The sequence below is a fragment of the Clarias gariepinus genome, chromosome 16, assembly GCF_024256425.1.
Source record: "Clarias gariepinus isolate MV-2021 ecotype Netherlands chromosome 16, CGAR_prim_01v2, whole genome shotgun sequence".
Lineage (NCBI taxonomy): Eukaryota > Metazoa > Chordata > Actinopteri > Siluriformes > Clariidae > Clarias > Clarias gariepinus.
In genome coordinates, this window is record NC_071115.1 from 30,011,157 (window position 1) to 30,035,664 (window position 24,508).

The following is a 24,508-nucleotide window of genomic DNA, read 5'->3' on the forward strand; positions in this document are numbered from 1 at the left end:
CTACGATAAATCCCTCACACTTCTTACTCTGCCAGGTACCTGTCCTGTTCTCGGCGCATGAGCTGGCCCAAGCGAGCTGAAGCGAGCAGAAACGTAATGGCAGTAATAAGCTCAGTAATGAAGGACATGGCTGCAAAGGCCAGAGACCAACCAAAATGTATGTCGATGTCTTCCAGAGTCTTGTGTCCAGAGATACACTCAGCCTCCCGGAAAGCAGCTGCAGAGTAGGCCACGTACACGCAGATCCCCGTTAATGTAATCATAGCTAGGGAAAAGGAGAATGGTCATACAATAATGTCATTTCTACAAGTTTTCAGTATGATATATCATAATGATGCAACTTTTTTAAATATCACTGTTGTCAAGATATTTAAAAAAGGTCATTGCTGGACATAAAGTTTAGAATGTAAAAGATGCACTTTATTAGCAAGTCCATTAGCAAATAATTAGATCAGTGTATATTTTACACATTCTGAAAATGTGTTTTCAAATAACATTAGACTTTGTTAACATTAAACATTGTTATATTCATGTTAATACTTACACTAATTGCACCAAGAGTTTGGCATAAAATATGCCCCAAATGACATTATAATCCATCAGATCAAAATTATAATCTGAATATGCCCACCCATAAGTGCAACCCATCGGACCAGAGTTAGGATATAAATAATCAATTGGACCACAGGTATGGCCTAAAATATATCCCAAAATACCAGTATAATCCATCGGACCACAGTTCTGGCCCAACATATGCCCCACATTACCATTATTATCCAACAGACCATGTTCTATAATAGATCCTAATATACTAATATAATTCTGGATGCAGCGTTGGTCCCAAGCCTAGATAAAATGGGAAGATTGCGTAAGGAAGGGCATCCGGCATAAAACCTGTGCCAAGCAAACTGGATGGTCCACTGTGGCAACCTCTTTCAAGAGCACCAGAAAGACCAGCATTAGACTCTAATATAATCCATCAGACAAGTTAAGTTATGCCTGTATTTTGTACAGTTACTGCTCAGTGAAATTATTTGCATATCCCAGCATAGCTGGGGACAGAGCGCAGGGTCGGAGTCAGGATAAAGCACCTCTAGGGTTTAATAGTGTTAAGGGCCTTGCTCGAGGGCCCAACAATGGCAACCTGGTGAAGTTGATTCTTTAAGCTAATGCCACCATATGATAATTTATTCATAATTCTGTATTAGGAATATTAAACAACTTGGAATTTCTGTAATATTTAAATCATTAACACCTCCTCAGTGACCCATTCCAAGTATAAGCTGTAGTTTGCATTTATTCATTGTAAACAACACATGCATACAATGTCCCCACATAAACCCCACAGACTAACTCAACAAATTTCCATTTTTGTTATAATATATTTGAACAGGTCTGGCTGCTGTGGAATAAATCACTAAAATTATAATAATGCAAAAATTTATTCTGTAATCTGGGATTGCAGAGCGACATGGGTGACCTGTTTTCAATTTGCATATTCATGTATGCCCATTTATCCTTTCAGTCGCCGATTTATATTACCCTAACTGTTTCCTATTTCTATGATAATCACCAGACCACTGCTTTTTTAACGTACAAAGAGACTTTGATTAGAAGTATGTGTGGTATGGAGATGTCGTTAAGAAGCTGTGATTGTGGGGAAGCTCACCTCCACTGAGAAGAAGCAACCCAGTAGCGAGAAGAAGACGATGAGCGCGAGCCAGGATACTCATGACGCCCATCATACCTCCGACAAAGAGGACGATCACACTGAGGGGCAGCAGCACGATGAACGTCGCCTGCATGTCTGTAAAAGATTACAGAGATAATATAATCATATTTTTTACACAACATTGATTAAATATAATGTAATTGAATAAATTCAAATTTAATAAAGGATGAATTTATATGTTTAAAAAAATAATAAATAAGGTAATTTGATATAAAAAAAAAACATAAATAAAATAAAACTCAAAATGCCCAAGCAAGTATTTCTCCTTAAATTTTTTTTATAAAATGTTAAATATGTAAAAAGTAAATATTCTTTTTTACCAAAAAATCTCTTTGCAAAAATATGTGTATTCTTGTCCTTAACAACTAGCTGATTCCCTAATCAGCAGTAACCTTTATTAAACCTCAAACCTCCACAAGAGCAAGAGGAAGTTTAAACCATTGCTTTCTACAATGTTCAATGTTTCTGCCATTCCTCACCCTTCACATCATATCAAAGCATCTAGTTTAAAATAAAGTCTAGAATCTGACCTTGAGTGTTCATTATAAAGGTGATTCAGTCGGAAGCTGAAGGATTATGTTTGTGCTCTTCTGCAGGGAAAGCAAATGCAACAGCTGGCAGATGGGCAAAGTAAATTATTACAACACAACTATCTCCACTCCTTTCTCCACTGGTGGGGATTTTATGAGTGCTGAAGAACACTGAAGAAAACAGGCTTTACACCTAACCAGCTCATTAACTGCTTAATACTTCAAATTACTAATAGAAGACTGCGTATTGAGCGCTGCTTCAGAACTCCCAGGAGAACTCTGAGTGTGTAATCAAGAACTTGTTTTAAAAGCCCAATAAGTCTCATGGCTTTCACTGGGGGAAAATTGAAAAAGATTTGCACATAATAGAAGTCTCAATTGTCGACACTGCTACAAAGCTACTATATAGATTTCGTCAGATTGTTGTCACCTTTGCTTCCTAATAGCTTGCTTTGTGCTGATAGTTTCACTACTGTGAAGGAAAACATGTGAGGTGCAAATTCACATGCTGATAGATTCTCTACACTGAAAGGTCGATGTTGATGGTCTATCACAGACTCACTCAAGAGATGCAGTATCAATTTTGGTCAGCTCACGAATGTTGCCAACAAAGGCTGAACAATTATCGCATAAAAGCATAACATATACTAAAGTCAGCCTGCTTCTTTACTGCTAATGGAGGAAAATGCACCAAGATTGCAGCCACTTCCAAAATTATATCCTACCTCCTACAGTAGAGACATCCAGCAAAGAACAGCTGTATCGCAAGATTTTGAACATCCTTTAAAGCCGTCGGCTCTTTCATCTGGCCATTAATACTGTAGATTTTCTTGGCGACATGCTGGTTTTATCAGGATGGTAAAGAACCATGTGCAGTGATACAGCAGTGATATTCTCTCACATGGGGCCATGTTATACAGTATGTTTAATGGGGGACTGGGTATGCAACTGGAGGTTGTGCAGTTGGTGGTAAGCTTCAATCTGGGGCAGTAGAATGTGAGAGCATGATGACTGCGGACTGATTCATAAAGACTGGAATTGTTGAAGAAACTAGAGTAAAATGTGGACTATTCATACTGTGCAAGTGTAAGAATATAAATAATACCAGAATACCTCCGGTACAGTATGTTAGTCTGATCAAAATCATCGATTGCAGACTGTTCTTGGCCATTTAAGAAAAAAAATCAGACATTTGTGTAGATCCACATCTGGAATCCAGATCAATTTTCCATGTATCTACACATCAAGAAACTCTCTTTAGAACTAACACAGATTTTCTTATGTAAAAGGCTCACAGGAAGCCAGCAGGCACACATGGCGCTTGGCTACAGCCTTTTTCAGCAATTTGAGCAAATGAAGTGATGTGAAAGCCACTATTCCAATTCCAATTATTATCCTGGGTAATTTTAACCCCACCACAACAAATGACATTCCCAATTATCCAGCTCATTAGAGGCTTAAAACTCTATATTAGTGACAATCAAGGGTCTTCTTTGTGCGGCACATCTTTTCATCAAAGACTCAACCATTCCAACTGCATGCAGTGAAATAGATTTCTGTTCTTATCTCCAATTTCCACCTTTACTCATTTACAAATATTTTTCGTAACTGCAGCTATAGGGTCACTTAGAATAGTGTTTATAGTAGTAAAAGTGTTTAAAGATAAATATTAAATGCAAATACAAATGAATAAAAATGCCCTACTTCTCATAGCTCATACTTAACTCAGAAATGTTTGAGTGGGCATGGCCTTATATTCTAATGAACCCACATGATTTTTAAATTTGTATGTGGGTTTTAGACACTTCACTCACGTTTTAGATTTTTCACCTGATCTGGCATGTTTTTTTATTCACATATTGTTCTCTTTCGCAATTTTTTTTTTTAAATGTAACTTTTCCTCCTAATTTGGTTATATCCAATTCCCACGTGTCACTAGGGGTTTCCTACATTAGGGCTACTACCAGTCAGGGAGGGCCGAAGACTATCAAACCACATGACGCCATGACGTTTCCAAACCACATGACGCCAACCAACTGCATGGTTTTGAACTGCTCGCTCATGCACCATTGGGGGCGGCGTAACACACTCGGAGGACAACGCTATTCGCGCCTTCCGCTTTTATGGGCTCAAAGACGAAAATGATTGGCTGTAGAACCGTGACGATGTGGGAGCGCAAAGTACCTCCCACCCAACCCCGCTGAGAGAGCTCGGCCAATCAGCTCTCTCTAGGCCCCCTGGCTGCGAGAGGCTATAGCATCACCCGGGAATCGAACTAGTGATCGCCAGATGATAGGGCGAGCATGCTACCACTACTCGGGTGCCTTTTAAATGTATCTTTTGTGCATCCTTAACCCTTCTCCAATATCTATCTCAAGGACTATAAGCTATGGCAGCTGAGCTCACCAGACTCCTGCAATGTGGACTTATGGATGTTCTTTTACACGACCCCCACAGGGAGGCCCAGCACAGTCTAAGCACGCTCGCGCCCCACGAAGACCTGAAATCCTTCCTCCAAATCTTCATACAAGAAGAATGGCTGAAACAAAAGTGGAGCATTATTCTTATCGCCCCGCTCACTGGAAAGTACAGCAACCTTATGCACTTATTACTGTGTGGCCGCTCCTCACTCCACCGGGAGAATTAAACATTCAGCACCACAGCCAGCACACACCGAAGGGGCGGGGTGCCTTAACTCACCATGGCTGCTCAATGCTTTAAAGCTTCGTTTTCACATATGATTCTTTTACTTGATCAATTTATTTTTTATTGTTCATCTTTTACCAAAGGTTTCTTAATTTGATTTATCTCTTTTCACATTGCATGTTTAAAAAGTATTTATTTTTCACACATTTCCTTACACATATGTTCTGTCATATCAAGTTTTGTAATAATATGATTTATGCAATTTATCCCTACACACAGCGCAGTATTTACTGTTGTTACCATGACAACATGATGTCATGAGTGTAACAGGTATCTAAGATTAGGTTAGACCACTAACTGCGATAATTTGCATCTTATTTTGCATCTTAAATGATTTTCCTTTCAACATCTCGCAGATACTCTAAACAGACTGTTCTTTTTTTTGTGAGTTGTAATTCTTCAGTGTACCCAGAAGACCCTGACTTACTAAGATCTCCTAAATGGAGAAGCTGCTGTGTGTGCAGTCTTATGAATTGTGCATAATTTTTTAATGTCGTTGCGTGCAAATTGAAAGAACAAGAACTGAAAAAAAATTATAAAAAGAAAGCTTTGTATGCGGCAAGCAATCACACGTGTAAAAAGTATAATGTCACGTGGGACTCGGTACAATTAATGAACTTTACGTCTTGCAGGTCGAAAGAGTGGAAAATACATGACTAATAAAAAAACAGCAAAGATACAGAAATAAAAGCAGAGCAATAATTACTGAGAATTGTGCTGCTGTCTCAGGATTCACAGGAATATTGCTATTTTGCTCTTAAAATCTCTAAATTTGATTCGTTTTTATAGTGCAGAGTTCAGATGTTGTTTAAAGTAAAAAAGAAGAAGCAGTGGAAATCTGAGCAAATACTCAATACATAAAATAATAAATACATGACAAGGTAGAGAGAAGGTCATAGCAGCCCAAGTGGCATATTAAATGGTTAAGCTATTATGACCCAGCCTGGATGCTACTGTAACTCCTCTTCATAAATCTGTTTACTGCTGTTCTCTGTCATCATGCAGGCTTTTATGGGGATCATAAATAATAGCAGAAATCTTGTTTTTAACAGTCTCTTTTCCCCCCATTATCGATTATCCTTGTAATACACTCCACACAAAATACAGGGAAAAACATCGTCGGCTGTGGCCACACTGAGCTGAGCACAAAATATACTTTTGGCCATTCATCCAGGTAATTAACAGCCTTCCAGTAACCAAAACAGCACCATGAAAGCAGAGGCACCATAGTACTGTGGGCTTTTCTTACTGTGGAAATTACATCTGTTTACTGCACCACAACTCCGTTGATGTCTGGACTCTGATTGGTCAGGAGCTGTTGATTATTTCTCTATGACAACAGTTCTGACAATAGTGCAGCACAGGTTTATATGAACATGATTGTTCTATAGATTTTTTATAGTTCCTTTACAGAGACAAGTATGTTAGGATGTCACATTTATGGAAGGAGTCTTCTTCTGCCGTCATTTCTGTGCACATTCAGTAGGTGGAACACCTAATACTTTAAAATTGAAGAATAACTTGTCACTGACTTACTGTCTGTGTGAATTGTACACGCAATCATTTACCAACATCCCTTGCACATTACAGTAACTCGGCTGGGAGTTACTGCCACACCCCCTGTACGGTGCTGACCTCGCTCCAAGACATTCACACAAGGAGTTCCTGGGAGACCAGCGTTTCAGACCCGAAGCAGGCAGTCCATGGGATCATGGCTCGGACGTACTGAGAAAACTTTCTATCTCTATTGTGTCCAAGTGCTAGTGAAATGAAGTGCATTAGTGTAGCAGGGGATTATATATATATATATATAAAGGGAGTTTTTACTCATTCTACACATTCAAAAGTCCTGGTTTGACTTTATATATAACGATCGAGGTATATTATATATAGGAATATAGAGAAAATCTAAATAATTTAAAATACACGAGCCACACGAGAGGCTGAACACCCTCTCCCCTGCTTTAGACGGGGATGTAGCAGGTGTTTTGTATTCACCTTATTTTGTATCTACACAAGGAGACAACTTTAGATAGATTTTTCTATTAAAATATGAAAATATTGGAGAGAAAAGGAGAGGTGGGTGTAGGGGCGGTGAAAGGCCACAGAGATGCAGAGTGAGATCGGTCATCTCTAAAGAGATTATGGCTACTATAATTGACCGTGTAATAAATCATGGTCTGTCCGTGACAGAGGTCTGACCGATGGTTCTGCCTAATCTGCTACACTGAACATTGAAATCTATTGTGTGAATCTTGCATTAAACTACAGTAGCAGGTAAGGTTTGGCTTCCTGGAACAGTGTGTCACTAAATTATATTTTACAGTAGTACTGAAAATTGAGCAATACGGCACAATGGCTTAGTGGTTATCACTGTTGCCTTGCACCTCCTGGGACCGGGTTTAATTCCCGGCTCTGTGTGCATGGTGTTTGCATGTTCTCTCTGGGCTTGGTGGGTTTCCTCCCACTGATCAAAGACATGCAGAGATTAGGCTAATTGGCGTTGCCAAGTTGCCCGGACTGTGTGTATGTGTGTGCCCTGCGGTGGATTGGCACCCTTTCCAGTGTGTACCTCACCACATGCCCTGGGATAGGCTCCAGGCTCCCCACAACCCTGTATAATGGATTAAGCAGTATAGATGATGAGTGAGTGGGCATAGCCCATATGCCCATAATTATCACCATGTCTGTTATAATATTTGGTTAATACAATGCCTAGCCACAAGAAAGTCACTATTTAAATTTGCTAGGGAACAAACATTGGACTTTGGCGTGATGGAAAAAGGTATAGATTGAACCTATTCCAAAGTGATGGGCGTGTCAGGGTAAGAAAGCAAGTTCCTGAAGCCATGCACCCACCATGCATGGTGGCCACTGTACAAGCCCCTGGAGGCAAAGTTAGATTTTATTTATAAAGTTCATCACTACAACCATGTTGTCCAAATGCTTTGCAATGATTAAATGATGTAACATGGTAAAATTAATAGAAATAGTATAAAGCATGAAAAACTAACACTGATCATTTACAAATTTTAAAATCAGCATACACAAAGCAAGGTTTAAAAGTCTTATCAGACAGGAATGTTTTAAGATACGTTTTAAAAAGTGCGACAGATGATTTGGAGAGGTAGCTTATTTCATAGTTTATGTTAAATCACAGAAAAGGCCCAATCCAATCCCGCTTTTATGAAATTATTTGGCCCGTCCCAGCCCGCCCTGCACCAGTGTATCTATTTTTACAACCCGCCGCGCACAAGCGACCATTAAATAGACATACTAGGCATTGTAATTCAAATGAAAACAACCTTTATTTCAGCCTGAAAGTGCTTGGAAACATCACCGTGTAAACTGGCAACAACAAAAGGATATGAATATGAACAATAAATCAGGTTATATTAATAACAAGATGATACACATTTTAAACATTTACAAAGCAGCGTTTGTAATCTCGGCTAAACAATTTTTTATTTTGGATTTGTATAGGGCAGGTCTCCAGTTTACAGCCTACACTAAATAACCACTGACATTTTTTTTCATTTATCACACAGAAATGTTCATTTAGCGTTTTTACGTGCGCTGTGCAAAAAAATATTGCTAAAACATTAGATTTAGCAGCCTGACCTTTTTTTCTTTTAATGATGTAAATTCCCAACCTCAAGGTCCCCCGCACCTCGTCTTCCATCTTCACTTTTATTTCTTTGTTTTTGTTGTGACTGGCAGCGGTACCTGCTTAGCGCGTTTGTGACTTGTCACGTGACATAACCTTATCAAAGAACTTAATAAAATATAAAAATAGATAATCCCATAGGGAATTGCACGCAACATACATGGATTTTTATTTAATTAAAAATTATAAATTTTAATTATTTAATTTTGTTTTTAATGACCCGCCCACCAAAAAAGTGACAATTTCTTTATCCGCCCCAACCCGACTCGCTGGTTACCAGACGATCCGCACATCACTAGTAGTCAAGTCTACAGGTTATAAAATCATGTATCAGTTTTTTTCCAAATCCTCCTTTGGAATCTTAGATATTTGCCGAAGATGGAAAAACTTGACTTGACTACAGAATTTAACTGCCTGTCAAACTTCAATTCATCATCCACTATAAACACCAGATTCCTGGCTGCAGAATTAAGATAAGTATCCAGACTTGTCATCATAATTGCGGTGCTTATCAGCATTTGCTCGAAACAACAGCATTTCTGTTGCTGTTGTTTTTCCCCCTCATTAAAACATTAGAATTTGCTGGAAAGTCAATCTTTTAATTCAGTCGAACAATCCAATAATACTGTTGGGATAGTCTCCAGTTTCTTTAGAGGTAGATGAACAACATGAGCATGAAAGGAAAACCCAAATTTCAGAATAATCCAGCCAAGAGGAATTAAGTATAAAGAAAGAAAGTGGACCAAAAATAGAGCCTTGGGGAACACCTCAGTCTAGAAGTAATGGGGATGATCTTTCTTCACCAAATTCGACCGAAAAACTATGGTCAGTCAGTTATGATTAAAACCAATCAAGGGCCGAGCCAACGATCCCAACATCATGCTGCAGCACCTGATGAAGTTGTTATGATCTGATAACATGAGAAATCATTTTCACACATGAACTGGACACCACAGTGTGTGTGGTAATCAAAGCTAAAGGAGACAGAATGAAACATAAGACTTTTTTAATGAGACAGTGTATTACATACTATGTTGAGTCAGAATAGTAACTTTTTTTCAATCTTCCTTTCTTTACCCTGTTGATCTTCTCAACCATGTGTAACGTAATTCAGAGTTTATTAAAACAGGATTAAAGTGCTTGTCTGCGTTGACAAACTACTCCATATGTTTTCCGCAGCATAATTTTGAGAGTGCAAGATCTCAGAATGTTCAATTACATGCTTCGATAATGTGACTGACTGAGAGAGATTTTGTGAGAGGGTTCAGTAAGAGTACTTTCCAACCAAATTGTATTTCCAATTAAATGTCTATTTACAGAAAATGATAGCAGAAAGTGCATTTCTAACAAACTCATTTATAACTGTGATGACTACTGCTGAGTTCTATTAGTCAATGATGATAGTACCTTGATCACAGCTTGTAAATTGGAAGGATAAGGAGATAAAAAGATAGATGTCTTATTATAGCGTTTTATTAACTTTCCAGTACTAGGGCTACAGAGTGAAATGTAGTTCCGGTTACTTTTCTGTAGGGTTTGCGTTTTCTACAGTATACACCACTTTCCCATTTGAAAATGGAGCTCCATCTCTAAAAGAATCCAATGTCTCTAAAGAATCCATCAAGGCATTCTACAACAAGTCGTTTAAACATTTATTGACTGAACTTAAGGTTAAAATCACACAAATGTTTCAGTAAAATTAAAGTTTATTGACTGACCAGCTGCCCTTAGACTTAAAAATAATTGATTTTGGATTAAATTACATATCTGTCCTTTTCTCAGTGCATGTCACTGTCATTTTTTATTTTTTTGTCTATAATACAGACATCCATAGTTCAAGTGCTGAAGAGAGCAAATGCCAGAGTATCGTTTTAAATCGCACTTCTGTATCTTCCACTATGTTGTCACACTGTATAGTCAAAAATAAGTACCCCCTTGACCGGAACATTCGTATGTGGTTTATTCCCAAACTGCTCATATTGTATAGAATGACACATGTGCGCGCTAGCATCAACCTGATCCAGCATGACGAGTGAGTTCCATAAGGACGTAGTGTGTCATCCTGTGTCCTGAACAGAGCCCTGATTACACCCTGAACCATCACCCTACTGGAACTGGAGACTCCTCAACATCTAAACATCAGCAGCCTGACAGCACTGATGCTCTTGTAGATGGATGAAGCCTTCCCAGATAAGAAGAGTGGAGCGAATAAATCTGTTCATCAAGATTCTACGAGTCTATGGGTCAGGTGTGCACAAACGTGTGTGGTACATATTATTTTATCATTGGTGTCCAGGAACGTGCAGTGTAATGTGTTTGTTTAACAGTAAAGCTTTCACAGAGCTTGACATGAACCAAGCGCACAAATTTAACAAGACATTTTCATTGACTTGCAGTACATTAGCACAACCACGCTATTTTTGTTTTAAACAAAGTGAACCGATCTATGACTGCTGTGGTGTTATTATCAGTCTAAAACAGCATGGTGCTTACATTTACTCAAACAACACATCATGTTCCAGCTGGCTTAGTAGAAGAACATAAAGTAGAGGTCAACCACACACTGCTGTCTGGTATTAGCCAGGCAAAATAAAAAAGCTCATTAATGCTCACATCACTGCTTAAGTGCGGGTAAAGCATCTAATGGAACAAACAGTCATTTTTAAGTACAATTAACACTTTTTGGACACAAAAAGACATTTAAAAAGGAGATGGAAAATACTGTATGTAACGTAGACATCATAAAGTGATCTTTTTTTTTTTTTGCTTCTGTAGAGTATATGTCTGTATTTCCAGGATTTAGCGCCCACGTAATGATCAGAAATGCCATCATGTACCCGTTTTCTGTGCACATTACTATAACAGTGTGATCTGTGAAATATTATTGCACCATTTCTGTAAATTTCTTCTGTGAAAGACTCAATCGCACCAGCTACACTTTATCACCCTGCTGGACGTCCTATTAAACTGGAGCTAGAACAGAGAGAGGCGACATAACGCACAAACTGGATTAGTTATGCTTTTTGAAATGAGGCAGATAAGTGGAAATGAAGATTGCGTATCCTCAGGCTGGATTAGTCCACATAATAGGATCAGACAAAAGAGCCGACGTTAGATCAGACGTGAAACGTTGCGTTTCTGATCTTTATGTTCTACAGGATTATGTTTGTTTTACTTCCTGCCCTCTCTGTACACCTTTCCTCAGCTCGCCTGCTAAAAAAAAAAAAAAAAGCCTCATGATTAAAGCAGCATATTGTCATCGTTGATCAAAAGCAAAACTTCGATTTTGAAGTAGCCTTGAGTTTGTTTTTTTTTTGGTTGTTTTTTTTTTTACTCGGCTCAGCAAAAGGTTCTCTGCTCTGTGTGTGATGTTTCAGCCTGTGGATAAAGTGTGTGTCCTGTTTGGACCAGCAGGGATTTGATTCCCAGTCGTTTGATGTGTGAGATGAAAAAAAAGAAAAGATGAAAAAAAAGGGAAGAAAGCTAAAAACGGAGAAATGGCTTTTTAAGAATAAACCAAGCAAACACGTAAAAAAAAAAAAAAAAAAAAAAAACAGAGCAATTACTACAAATTTAATGTCTGCCAGATAGCAGTCGTGATGCAGATCTACATTTGATTGCTCTCTTTTTGGAGGGAAAAGACACTCTAGCTAACACAGACAGCCTGTACAGTACTAACACTTTTACATGGGCTGAGCCCGACAGGCAGATAGAATTTTTAGCAAAACCCCAAAAAAATTATTAATTACTGTACACAAATCATAATATACCGCTGCAGAATGAGAGAGACTCAAGGATCCCAGTGAACCCAAAAATGACGCTCTACTTAATTATCATAATCTTTAAAGATTCTTACAGCAGTCCCAAAAAAATACTGAATCAATTTAATGTTTTGTGAAATTCAGTGTACAATGTTTTTCAAATAAGGGCACTCAAGATAATGAGAATAATTTGTTATTTTATGCAATGATATTGCTACGGTATACAACAATCAATGTTTAATACGAAGTCCTTCATTCTGCAAAACCTGCTGAATCTGGCTCGGCACATGGAGCGATGCGCCCTTCATGCATAGTGGCCACTGTACAAGCCTCTGGAGACAGTGTTATGTCCATGTCAATTTATTTATAAAGTCCATTATTACAACCAAGTTATAGAATGTTTCAAGTCGGTGTCACTCACTCGATCCATGCCTGCTCCATCGCTTGCTGTAGCTCATGTACAGAAGACGATTTCCTGACTGCAGCTGCTTTCTTCATCATCGTCCAACGGTTTTCTGTTGGGTTTAGGTCCAAAAATAATCATGGCTCCAGATGTTCCAGAACACCATTGTCACATGGAGATCTTTAATACATGGCATATGTTTTGTCTGAATGCTTTTGGCCACCACTGTACAGGATGTATGAATTGGTCTGTTATGTAATCCCCAGACTGGCTGTGTGGAGACATGGCCGCTTAGCTCTCAAGTTACAGAGGTGCATTAGCACGATGGGGTGAAGAAGGCATAATTAAAAGTGTTGTGCCTGTTTTGGTGTCTCAAAATGAGCCACATATTGGTGAATTTATAGATACTCTTACACCCCTTTACTCAAACCCAATCCATCTGTTTGGGGGGGATTGGCTGAAACCAGTAATATTTTGCCAGTAAGACTTCTGCAAGTGGGCAATAAGCTAACGTCATTTATGATAAATAAATAGGACGTTTTTTATGTGAAATTTTGTAATTTGGTTTAGAATTCCTGTAAAATATTTCTGAAGACTCTTCATTTACAAATTAACCAAAACTAATAAAACAAAGGCATAGGATTTAAACAATGCAATCTTTGTCTTGTGTGTTGATCAAAGTCGTGATTAAGGGTTTGGGTGGGACGCAGAAGATTTTCACATTTCAAATTCAACGGCGGTTTTGTCATGTTTGGGAATGGCTGGACTAGACTACTATAAGATTTATTTAAATAAGATTTGCGTAATAGTTCACTGTAATAGTTTGATCCTCATTTTGTGTTTTCATGTAAGGATTCGAGAACTTACAGCTGAGGGCTTGAGCAGTAGCCTGTATGAGACGCACAGCCAGCTCTTGTGACTCCATAACCACAGTGGTGCTCCCAGGAAACCAGCTTCATCATGCGCGTAACTCAACGCTGAACATGTGTAACTTTCATTATAAATATTTACGACTCTTTATGTCCTGAACCTGTACAGTAGGTATACTGATTACTTCCTATTTAATGTGCCGCTGAATCCGTTGCTCCTAAACTCAAGAAAAGTTCATAAGTCACTGCTGATGATACAGTACACGTTTAGCCGTATGAGTGATCAAAAACGTATAAATGAATCAATAACAGTGATACTAATACATAGAAGGATGTGTTGTAAGGTTAGTGTGAGGATTGTGGGAAACATTTTTCAAAGGGGTTCATATTCGATCATTGATTTTATGATAGTTTTCATGTATGTGCATTTGTGTGTGCGCATGCCCATTTGTAAGATAAAAAATAATAATAAATAAATAAAAATTCGCACACTTATTATCAAATGTAAAATAAAAATCCGAACAGCGGTCGTGATGCAGAGCTGCAACTGATTGCTCCATTTTTTCCGAATAAGAAGCCGTTCCCATTCCGGCGATTGTCTTTGAACCGCGTGAGGTCAGATGAGGCTCTGTAATTGGGTGGAATTGATTGAAGGCATTAATACGGGCTGAGCCCAGCAGGCAGCTCGGCTTTTTAGCGAAAGTGAGGGTTGCACTGTTTGGCGGTTTGAGATGCGAGATGTAAGATGCCATGGCGCGCTGCTGCTGCGAGAGAGTCAGGTATCCATGGGGATCCAAAGAAGACGCTAATGTTTAAAGGCGCGTTCTAATGGATGAATTGTGAGAGCTCGTGCATATGTGTGTGTGTGTGTGTGTGTGTGTTCCACAGCTTGACTCTTGTGTGTATGTGTGGGTGGGTTGCAGTCTGCTGTAACCCCATTCGCTGTCTTATGCAATCATCAGACTCGCTCCGCGGAGACGGAGATGCTGATTGTTTAGTGGAAGTTTCCGAGGCAGGAGTTTTTAAAATGCCATCCAGAGGTCAGTTTTGTAGATGTCTGTCTAATTCGTCACTAACCCACCCACACTACCGTCCATCTCGCTCTCCAGCTTATTGTTAATTAATTAATTATTCCCATCCAAGGTGCTCTATTAGTCGTTACAACACGTTAGTGTTGATGAATTATCTCTGACCGTAGTGCAGCTGCGGATCGCAGGTTTATATGAATGCGGATACATTATCGTTTCTATAGCGACGGCTCATAACCCTTAATTGACCTTAGGAGAGATGATAGAAGATTAGCTCACGAGGGAACGACTGTTTACGGCTGCTCGCTGGCGTTCCACAACATGTAGTGTCATCCAAGAGCAGGAAAGAATGAAATGTACAGTATGAGGTGCTGTTCTTTTCTATACAGTGTTTTCGCTGACCAGAGGAGCAAATTTAGCCAGAGACTGACTACCATCAAGTGTTCCACAGAGCACCACAGGAGATCCTTTCTCCCAACGGCCATAAAATTATACAACTCTTCTCTGTAACTCACACACTATGTGCATATTCACTGACAGTAACAGTAACACACAATAGGACAATATTACTCACCTGTATTAATCCCAATAAAATATGTAATTCAATATTACATATAATAATACAATATTACAAACATATATTGGATTACTGTGCAATATTTGCAAATGCTCTTGGATCATAATGTTGGAGTTATTCATTACGTTTCCTTTCTACTCGATAACATGCGTGAGCAACTATAACCAAGAATAAGCAATTTCCCTCTGGGATTAATAAAGTTCTTGAATCTTGAATATGAGGTGCCAGATTGCTAAACAACAGAAACAAATCATCCATAACCCCTCTGCATTACATCACCCTGACGATGATTAGTTCCCTTTAATGTTGTTTTATTCCTTTAGGCTGTTACGATCCTCATTCTTACTGAATAAATACCGAATAGTTCTTACTGACTTTTAAGAGGTAAACTCCTCCCAGTGCTGTGGTTTTCGTTTCTTCCCTGGTGTGTTTATTCGCCCCCATCATTAGTGTTCCATTACACACTCGACCCACACTTGAGCGGATGATGTGTGTGTTTATGCACTTCATGAATTTATGTGAACTTTTTTTGAAAATGCCCTGTATTTGTGTCAACACAAAGCTGTGTGTGTGTGTGTGTGTGTGTGTGTGTGTGTGTGTGTTTGATCTCTCCTTCATGTGCACTCAGACAGCTGGAATGTGGCATTTCTCCAGAATTACAAGCCACGCTGTCGTAGCAACATCAGCCCCGGCGTCATGGAGCTTCTCGTGTTTAAGTGTTTCTCTTGTAAATCAGTCCGTATCAATATCTGTTGAGGCTTTTATGTTGTGCAAAATTAAACGCTGTAAAATAACTACATGCATGTTTCTGCACAGTACGGCGAATTTACATGAAAATGGTCAGCTGTGTAAGTGCACATAAATGGATGTTTTTTAGCCTTGTTTCTGTCTATAGCAGCTAAAAAGTGTGTGTGTGTGTGTGTGTGTGTGTGTTAGGGGGTTTTAGAGTTGGCAAGAAATGAATTAGAGCTACTCAGTTACTATATTTTACCTTAGAACCACCAATATTTTTCATGTCTCTGCACTTTACATGACTATTTTCCATATGAGATACTTCTATTCGTTGCATTTTTTTAAATAAAAAACCTGTACTTTTACTCAATTCATTTTAATTAGATGCTCTTTGCTTTTCAGCTAACGATCACACAAAAGCACACTGATTTTCCAAATTACCGCGTTACCGCTTTTCATTCAAACCCTATCGTGACCTAACATACAGTACACCCCACGTGGGAAGGACAGCAACAGAACAATTTCTCCAACCCTAGTTTGCAGAAATTATTGGAAGGTCGTTATGAAAGCACAGATTAATTAGTGCAACAAAGTGATTGACTGTTACCTTGGCAATGGATATCGCCCCCTTGGTCGCTGGGATGCGGATTCTTCTGGCTCCGTTTTCAAGCATGTCGAACGGGTGCAAGTAAAATTAGATGTGGTCTAGCTATGTAACTAGCGAACATACAGAGCAAAAGTGAACTCAGATTTGATTTGTGTTTGACAACAATAACGACGTTGATTTTTATAATGTTTTTATGCAGGCATACAGAATGTGCAAGGTTAGTGCATTCTGTATGCCGACAGTATGCCCATGTCTATTGTAGTTGCGTAGAATATTTGCGTTATACATGTAGCACACATGTAGCTAGCTAAACTACTGAGGTAGCTAACAATGCTTCTAACTATTTGTATGTCAAATAATATCGAGTAGTATAATCATGTCTAGACCCTCTTTCCATTAGCTTCAGTAACATAATAATCAATGTGAAAACAACAAATCAGTTTTCTCCGGCTTAAATGTTTTTTTCATCTCAAGACATTTTAATTGTTTATCAAAGTTATTTATGTTTAGTATCCGAAAAGTCACAGGTCCACAGGCCGAGTTGCTCCTCCTCCTTCTAGCTGTAATGTGCTTCGCAGTGTCACTCTTCTAACTGGCCCGACATGGTCTAAACCGACCAGGCAAATCATTAATACAACTTAAGTTAAACATTTTAAATGAATTGACCTAAAACATGTCATCTCTTGTTAGGCCTACAAGTTGTAAAGCATCTGAGCACAGCCAAAGAATTGTACATTTATTCATTCATTACTTATTTGTACTTTGCCTCTGGTAAAAAAAAAATTAAAAAAAAAACTATTCTCTACTCTACTCAACGTGCACATTGATGTTATCAACAGCAACTACGTAAGTATAAAATACTGTTTATTGGTAACATACAGTACTGTTTATAAGTTAGGGATCACTTTCTAACTCCATGGTCGTTCCTGAATGTTTTTTTCTCTCTACACTTTAAAACAATACTGAAGGCGTTTATCCAAAAATACACAATAATCTCCTTTGAACAGTTGATATTGAGATGTATATCTGCTACTTCTGTTGTGTAAAGCTTCATGATGGCTCTAATCTGAGGTGCAGGTTGTTGCATTAATCATGGTGGTTAATGGGTTTTACAAATCTTCAGTATTGTTGTAGAATGTTGAAAATAAATCACTTAACAACAAAAAAAAATTTTTTGAAAGTGATCCCAAACTTGAGTGGTAGTGTAGATGTCCAGAAAAAGTTTCTTTGTAAAGTACTTGTACTTTTGTACTTTTAGGGCATGTCATAAGTACTTCTACTTGAGCAAAAAAAAAAACTTGCAAACAGATGTAATTTTACTTGAGTATTGAGTTTGTGTACTTCTGCTACCTTTGATGTATGTTTAGTCCAAGGGCATCTGTTAAAGATTGAATTGTTCATATGGAATGTATATTTGTAGAACGATTAGATTAAATTATTTAAAGTATTTATGTATAAATAAAGCTCTATATCTGTAGAATTCATCTTTTAATGCAACCACGGGGGGGGCGCAATCTAGTGTCTTCTGGTGCCAGTCCCAAGTCTGGATGAATGCAGAGGGTTGTGGCAGGAAGGGCATCTGACATAAAACATTTGCCAAATCAATGATGCGAATCACAAATATAATTCCCATACTGGATCGGTCGTGGCCCGGGTTAACAACGACCGCCACTGGTGCTGTTTACCTACAGGGTGCTGGTGGAAATTGGGCTACTGTTGGATGAAAAAGAAGAGGAGGAAGGCGTGTTCGAAAGCAGAGAGAGAAAAGGAAAGGCAAGAGTTTGGGAGTGATAGTGAGGACTTTGAATGTTGGGACCATGACAGGGAAGGGAAGAGAGTTAGTTGATATGATGCAGAGAAGGAAGGTGGATATACTGTGCGTCCAGGAGACCAGGTGGAAAGGTAGCAAGGCCAGAAGCTTAGGATCAGGGTTCAAATTGTTTTACCATGGTGTGGATAGGAAAAGAAATGGAGTAGGAGTTATCCTAAAAGAGGAGTTTGTAAGGAATGTTCTAGAGGTGAAGAGAGTATCAGATAGGGTGATGAGTCTGAAGCTGGAAATTGATGGTGTGATGTGCAATGTTGTTAGTGGTTATGCCCCACAGGTAGGATGTTAGAGGAGAAGGAGACATTCTGGAGTGAGTTAGATGAAGTGATGCAGAGCATCCCCAGAGGTGAGAGAGTGGTGATTAGTGCAGACTTCAATGGACATTTGGGGAAGGGAACAGAGGTGATGGGAATGTGATTGGCAGGTTTGGTCTTCATGACAGCAACGTACAGTAGAAGGACAGATGGTGGTGGACTTTGCAAAGAGGGTGGATATGGCAGTAGTAAATACTTACTTCCAGAAGGGGCAGGAACATAGGGTGACATATAAAAACAGAGGCAAAAGCACTCAGGTCGACTACATCTTGTAAGAAGGGAGAGGTGGATCTGTACAGGTTGGCAAGGCAAAGAGATAGAGATTTGAAGGACGTGCCGCATGTTGGAGTGATTAAAGATAGGGATGGAAATGTACGGCTAGGTTCCATTAGGGTGATGGGAAGATGAAGGGAGTACTTTAAAGAGTTAATAAATAAGGAAAATGAAAGAGAACAAAGAGAGAAAACATGACTGTTGTAAAGAAGGAAGTAGCAAAAATCAGTAAGCGCAAGGTGAGGAGGGCGTTAAAGAGGATGAAGAGTGGAAAGGCTGTTGGTCCTGATGACATACCTGTGGAGGTATGGAAGTGCTTAGGAGAGGTGGCAGTAGAGTTTCTGACTAGTTTGTTTAACAAGATCTTGGAGAGTGAGAGGATTCCAGAGGAATGGAGGAGAAGTGTATTCTTCTAGTGCCGATCTACAAGAACAAGGGGGATGTGCAGAGCTGTAGCAACTACAGAGGAATAAAGTTGATAAGCTACAGTATACTGTACAATAAAGCTTTGGGAAAGAGTAGTGGAATCTAGGTTAAGGGTAGAGGTCAGCATTTGTGAGCAGCAATAAGGTTTCATGCCTAGAAAGAGTACATCAGATGCAGTATTTGCTTTGAGGATGCTGATGGAGAAGTACAGAGAAGGTAACAGGGAGTTACATTGTGTCTTTGTAGATTTAGAGAAAGCGTACGACAGGGTGCCGAGAGAGGAGCTGTGGTGTTGTATGAGAAGGTCTGGAGTGGCAGAGAAGTATCTTAGAGTGGTGCAGAACCCCTTCGACTCTAAGCCCCTTCTTGTTTGCTCTGGTGATGAACAGGATGGCAGATGAGGTTAGACAGGAGTCTCCATGGACAATGATGTTTGCAGATGACATTGTGCTTTGTATCAAGAGCAGGGAACAGGTGGAGGAAAATCTAGAGAGATGGAGGTATACTCTGGAAAGCAGAGGAATGAAGGTTAGCTGCAGCAAGACAGAATACATGTGTGTAAATGAGAGGAACCTAAGTGGAACTGTAGGGCTAAAGGGAGCAGACGTAAAGAGGGTGCAGGACTTTAAGAATTTAGGGTCAACGGTCCAGAGCAACGGAGAGTGTTCAAAGGAGGTGAAGAGGCGGGTACAGGCAGGTTGGAATGGGTGGAGAAAAGTGTCAGGTGTGTTGTGCGTAAAAGAGTATCAGCGAAAATGAAAGGAAAGGTGTACAGGACAGTGGTGAGAGCAGCGATGCCCGACGGCTTAGAGACAGTGGCGCTGAAGAAAAGACAGGAGGCAGAGTTGGAGGTAGCAGAGCTGAAGATGTTGAGGTTCCCTTTAGGATAGATTATCAAGAATGAGTTTATCAGAGGGACAACCCATGTTAGATGCTTTGGAGATAAAGTCAGAGAGGCCAGATTGAGGTGGTTTGGACATGTTCAGAGGAGAGATGGTCAATATATCGGTAGAAGGATGCTGAGGTTGGAACTGCCAGGCAGAAGGTCTGAAGGAAGACGAAAGAGGAGATTTATGAATGCAATGAGAGAGGATATGAAGTCAAGAATCAATCAGAAGTTCTTTTCAGAAGAAGAAAAGAAAAGAGACGCCTTAAACAGAAGAGCTCAGGTGCACTTGAGAAGCTATGCGCTTACATAAATACTCCTTTTTGTTCGTTTTCCGATCGTGCCAAAGACCACAGCTGTTCATGAATAAATGAAAACGCTCTCAAAAAAGCACCAGAAGAAGAAGAAGAGTAAAGACCAGCAAGATCATTTAATTAAAGCGAGAGGACGATAAACTATTCTGCTCCTGCTGTCCTCCCAGTGTCTGCCTTTCCCTGTTACTGCTCATCTTAGGACTTACAGGAGTGATGGTAATATCTTCAGTAAGGTTTTGGAGAATAGTGACCACTAAAAATGAATCTCCTAAAATTTTTATAATATATGATTCATCTTTCGCTTCCTTTCTTTAAGTTTCGCAGCATTTCACTGCTCTGTATAGTCAGTTGTTATACATTTTATTGTTTTTAAGAAATTGATTGCTTTATCATTTATTTATTTTCTTTCTTTCTTTCTTTCTTTCTTTCTTGTAACTTACAGTATTAACACATTATTATAATGTGTACTTAATGGCTACCTTTGTGTAAAGAGATCCAGTTTGAGACAATGTAATTTAAAGGCCTCATATTTTACTATTTTATTAACAACACAGAGCGTTTGTTAATGCCCCAGCTGAAATACCCCTCAGAGTCTCTGTTTCACTCCTTCTGCAATCATACTGTTTCAGTGTCTATGTAAATGAGCTTCTGCTGAGCCACGGCCCCAGAGAACAGGAAGGAGGAAGGGCCCTTCTTATATGAGGTCACATTAGGAAATTTAATTTGTTCAAACTTAGAAAATGTCATTCTTTATTAATAATGGAAAAGGGCAGAAAGGGAAAGTTTTTGTATAAAGTTAAATTGTGGAAGTGAGTTTTGCATAGTTAAAGTCTTAGTGAATAATGATAATAATTACAGATCACTATACTGTACATTAAATCACATCTACTCAACCTTTGGCATTTGTAACATGGAAGCATGAAAAGGTTCCCTGAATAACTTTTTAATACATGTTTTTATGTCTAGTGTTTTTTTTCTAATTGAAAACATCATTATCTGTGTGCAATCAGCGTGAAGGGAGAGAGAGAGGGAGTAGTAGAGCCAGTAGAGGTAGCACCTGAAGGACAGAAGACTCGTTATGTCCTTTTCCAGAACAGCCCGACTTGCCTTCGGTCCACATCGACTCCCTGATCTCAGTTTAAATCCCAGCACCACCAAGCTGGCCCCATGAGGTCCTTGTGGAAGACCTCTAACTCACAACTCCTCAGATGTATCCTGTCTCGAATGTTCAGGTACGTGTAAATGCTTCATCCAGAGGAATCATCCAGATCAACGTCAAGAATTTCACTGCATTTTGGAGTAATGCACATATTATGAAAAAAAAAATCAATTTTTTGTGTGTTTTTGGACATTTAGATGAGTCTCCAATGGGTGTTTACAAGCAAAATAACATGAGGGGGGAAAAAAAGTCCTTTGATTTTAAGATAATTCGATTTTTTTTCACCCTAATGTGACCTCACATGAGAAAAGCCCTTCCATTAGCTCCGCGGCTCTCTAGAGGGGCGTGGCTTGATGGTAACTCATTTGCATTGACATGGAATGGAAGAGGAGTGCATTATCTGAGGGATATTTCATCTAGGGCATTAACACACACACACACACACACACGCGCAGTGGGGATGTTACCTTTTGAACTAAGTAAGCTTCTTAACTCTTTTATGTTGAATTATTTGTTACATCTTACTACATGGTTATTATTTCCTATGTGCTTGTTGAATGTTCATGTGTGTGTGTGTGTGTGTTTTGTTTTTACAGCAATACATATTCCATCATTCCATTATGTAACTTCCTTGAAATCCTTAATTGCCTCTTCTCCTCTTGTGAGCAGATTCGGATCACGTACAGTGCGCATCTCCTGCGATGACACTCTACATCCAGCTTCAGGTTCTCCGGGTCCCAGACCTAAACCTTAAGAGACGCCGCAGCAGGTCTATGTTTTCCGAAGCACTCTATTAACGTTCGCTCCGGCTCAGTGGAGTGTTTGCCCGCGTTTATTTGCTCAGAGTGAAATGGACTTCAGCTCACAGACGTGTTTACTTTGAAGCCATGAAGTGATATTTGGTGAGCAGATGCTCAAATTTGCAAGGAAAGAAGAGATTTTAGTCACATCAGAGTCTGATCTGGTCCACATCCATCTCACTGGTGCGGAAATTACAGCTTTCTACTTTCTATCTAAACCTCTACACACAATCACAACAGATGCTTTTAAAAAAAATAACCGCACTGGACAAGTCAGACATGCTCAGTTTAACATCGCCAACCTGCCCACCTGCATGTTCATGGAGAGTAGGAGGAAACCAGAAAGCTCAGAGTAACACACCCCGGTTAATCACTCTGTCCTGCTAGAGATGATAAGTTGAAATGACGTCTCCTTACCACCTCGGAGTTTCAGAGACTTACAAGAAGCACAAATCTGACCTTTTTTTTTTTTTTTTTTTTTAGAAACTCAGTCATGATCTCAGTATAAGCCACATGCCTAACTGCTCCTTATCAGCCAGAGTGAGTACAGCATGCGTACAAAATATATAACACGTGAAGCGAAAGAATGAGTGACCGAGTGATGTGATGAAGCTCAAACCCAGAAGTCAGTCATTTTCCTTTTGTAATGACAAGAGAACATTCACTCGCCGGGATTAATGAATTAAACAAAAAACCAGACATACATGAAGTTCTTGCACTTTGTTAAACCATGCACGTTTCTCTGTATCGTCATAGTCTTTATGCACCAAATGAAATCAGGAAATACAAAGCAAATAACGAGCCTCTGCGATTTCGACACGCAGCACAAAGACGAATGCGTTCCGTCTCAGCATTCTAACGATCAACAAAGGATCATAAGGTCAGCACTATGGGGACATTTTTTTAATACCATAATTTTTTTTAGCATACAATATTTTAAAAACAGTTACCCGGTTATTAATTTTATCATCGTGAGACAACACAGACATAAATTAATGTGCTATCAGCGTCGCATCTGTCTGAATGCGTTATTAGATTTAATACAGTGTGCATTGCATGAAGGAAGAAATCAAGCAAACGCAAAACATTTAAAGCTCATTTAAAAAAAAAATTATAACGTTTTAAACATATTAGAACATAGCAAGTTGAATCTTACTTAATATATGCTTTTGTGAATCGGTGAAGTTTCCATTGTTTCCAAAAGGGTTCATAAAAGGCTGACACTGATCCAGAACTGCAAAAAAACAAAAACATAAAAAAAACACAAGATTCAAATCTCTGCTCATGATTCTACAGACAGACAGACAGACAGATAAATAGATAGATAGATAGATAGATAGATAGATAGATAGATAGATAGATAGATAGATAGATAGATAGATAGAAAAAAAGAACTGTGCTACTGTATATCTTTTTTTTCTCTCTCTCTCTCTGAATAAAGGAGTGAAGCAGCTTACAGTTGCAGGTCCTCCAGAGTCCAGAGTGAGAGCTGAGAGACGCAGATCTGTTGCTCGCTCTCTTCGAAGTGTCTATGATGTACCAGAAATCACTTCCAATGGCCACGATCAGACACACCAAGCTGAGCAGACCGAAGGAAGCGAGGAACGCAGCCAGGCGACTCAGAGTCAGCTTCATGATGGCTGGGTTTCACACACACATACATACACACACACACCAACACACACACTGAGCAGGAGAAAGCTCACCTGTCCTGTGCGCAGAGCAGACTGGGAGAAAGCTGCACACACGGCAGGGTGGGGTTTCACACAGCACTGTAGGACCACCAGGGGGCGCACACATGCACACACAGACTGTTGATCGTACCGTTACACACATACGCACTACTATAGTGTTATACCCGGTGTAGTGGTGTGTCTGTTGTACAGTGCAAGGTAA

The 24,508-nt window shown here is 39.3% G+C and overlaps 1 protein-coding gene across 1 annotated transcript; it reads right to left on the minus strand.

The window, feature by feature from the left end:
• Positions 1–23: 23 nt before the first annotated feature.
• Positions 24–24,255, minus strand: LOC128545080 (transmembrane protein 114). The gene is made up of 4 exons (XM_053515424.1): positions 24,070–24,255; positions 23,769–23,846; positions 1,670–1,807; positions 24–265 (listed from the first exon to the last, which is right to left on the minus strand). The coding sequence occupies exons 1-4, from the start codon at positions 24,245–24,247 to the stop codon at positions 24–26; spliced, it is 636 nt and encodes a 211-aa protein (XP_053371399.1). The 5' UTR covers positions 24,248–24,255.
• Between the last annotated feature and the right edge of the window lie 253 nt (positions 24,256–24,508).

What these genes read in the sequence shown, in the direction of transcription:
- LOC128545080 (XM_053515424.1), bottom strand. Translation starts at nt 24,247, where the DNA reads ATGAAGCTGACTCTGAGTCGCCTGGCTGCGTTCCTCGCTTCCTTCGGT. An exon ending in ACTCTGGAGGACCTGCAACT is followed by an intron (nt 23,847 to 24,069) that starts GTAAGCTGCTTC and finishes GTTTTTTTGCAG; the next exon opens with TTCTGGATCAGTGTCAGCCT. An exon ending in GTTGCTTCTTCTCAGTGGAG is followed by an intron (nt 266 to 1,669) that starts GTGAGCTTCCCC and finishes CCTTTTCCCTAG; the next exon opens with CTATGATTACATTAACGGGG.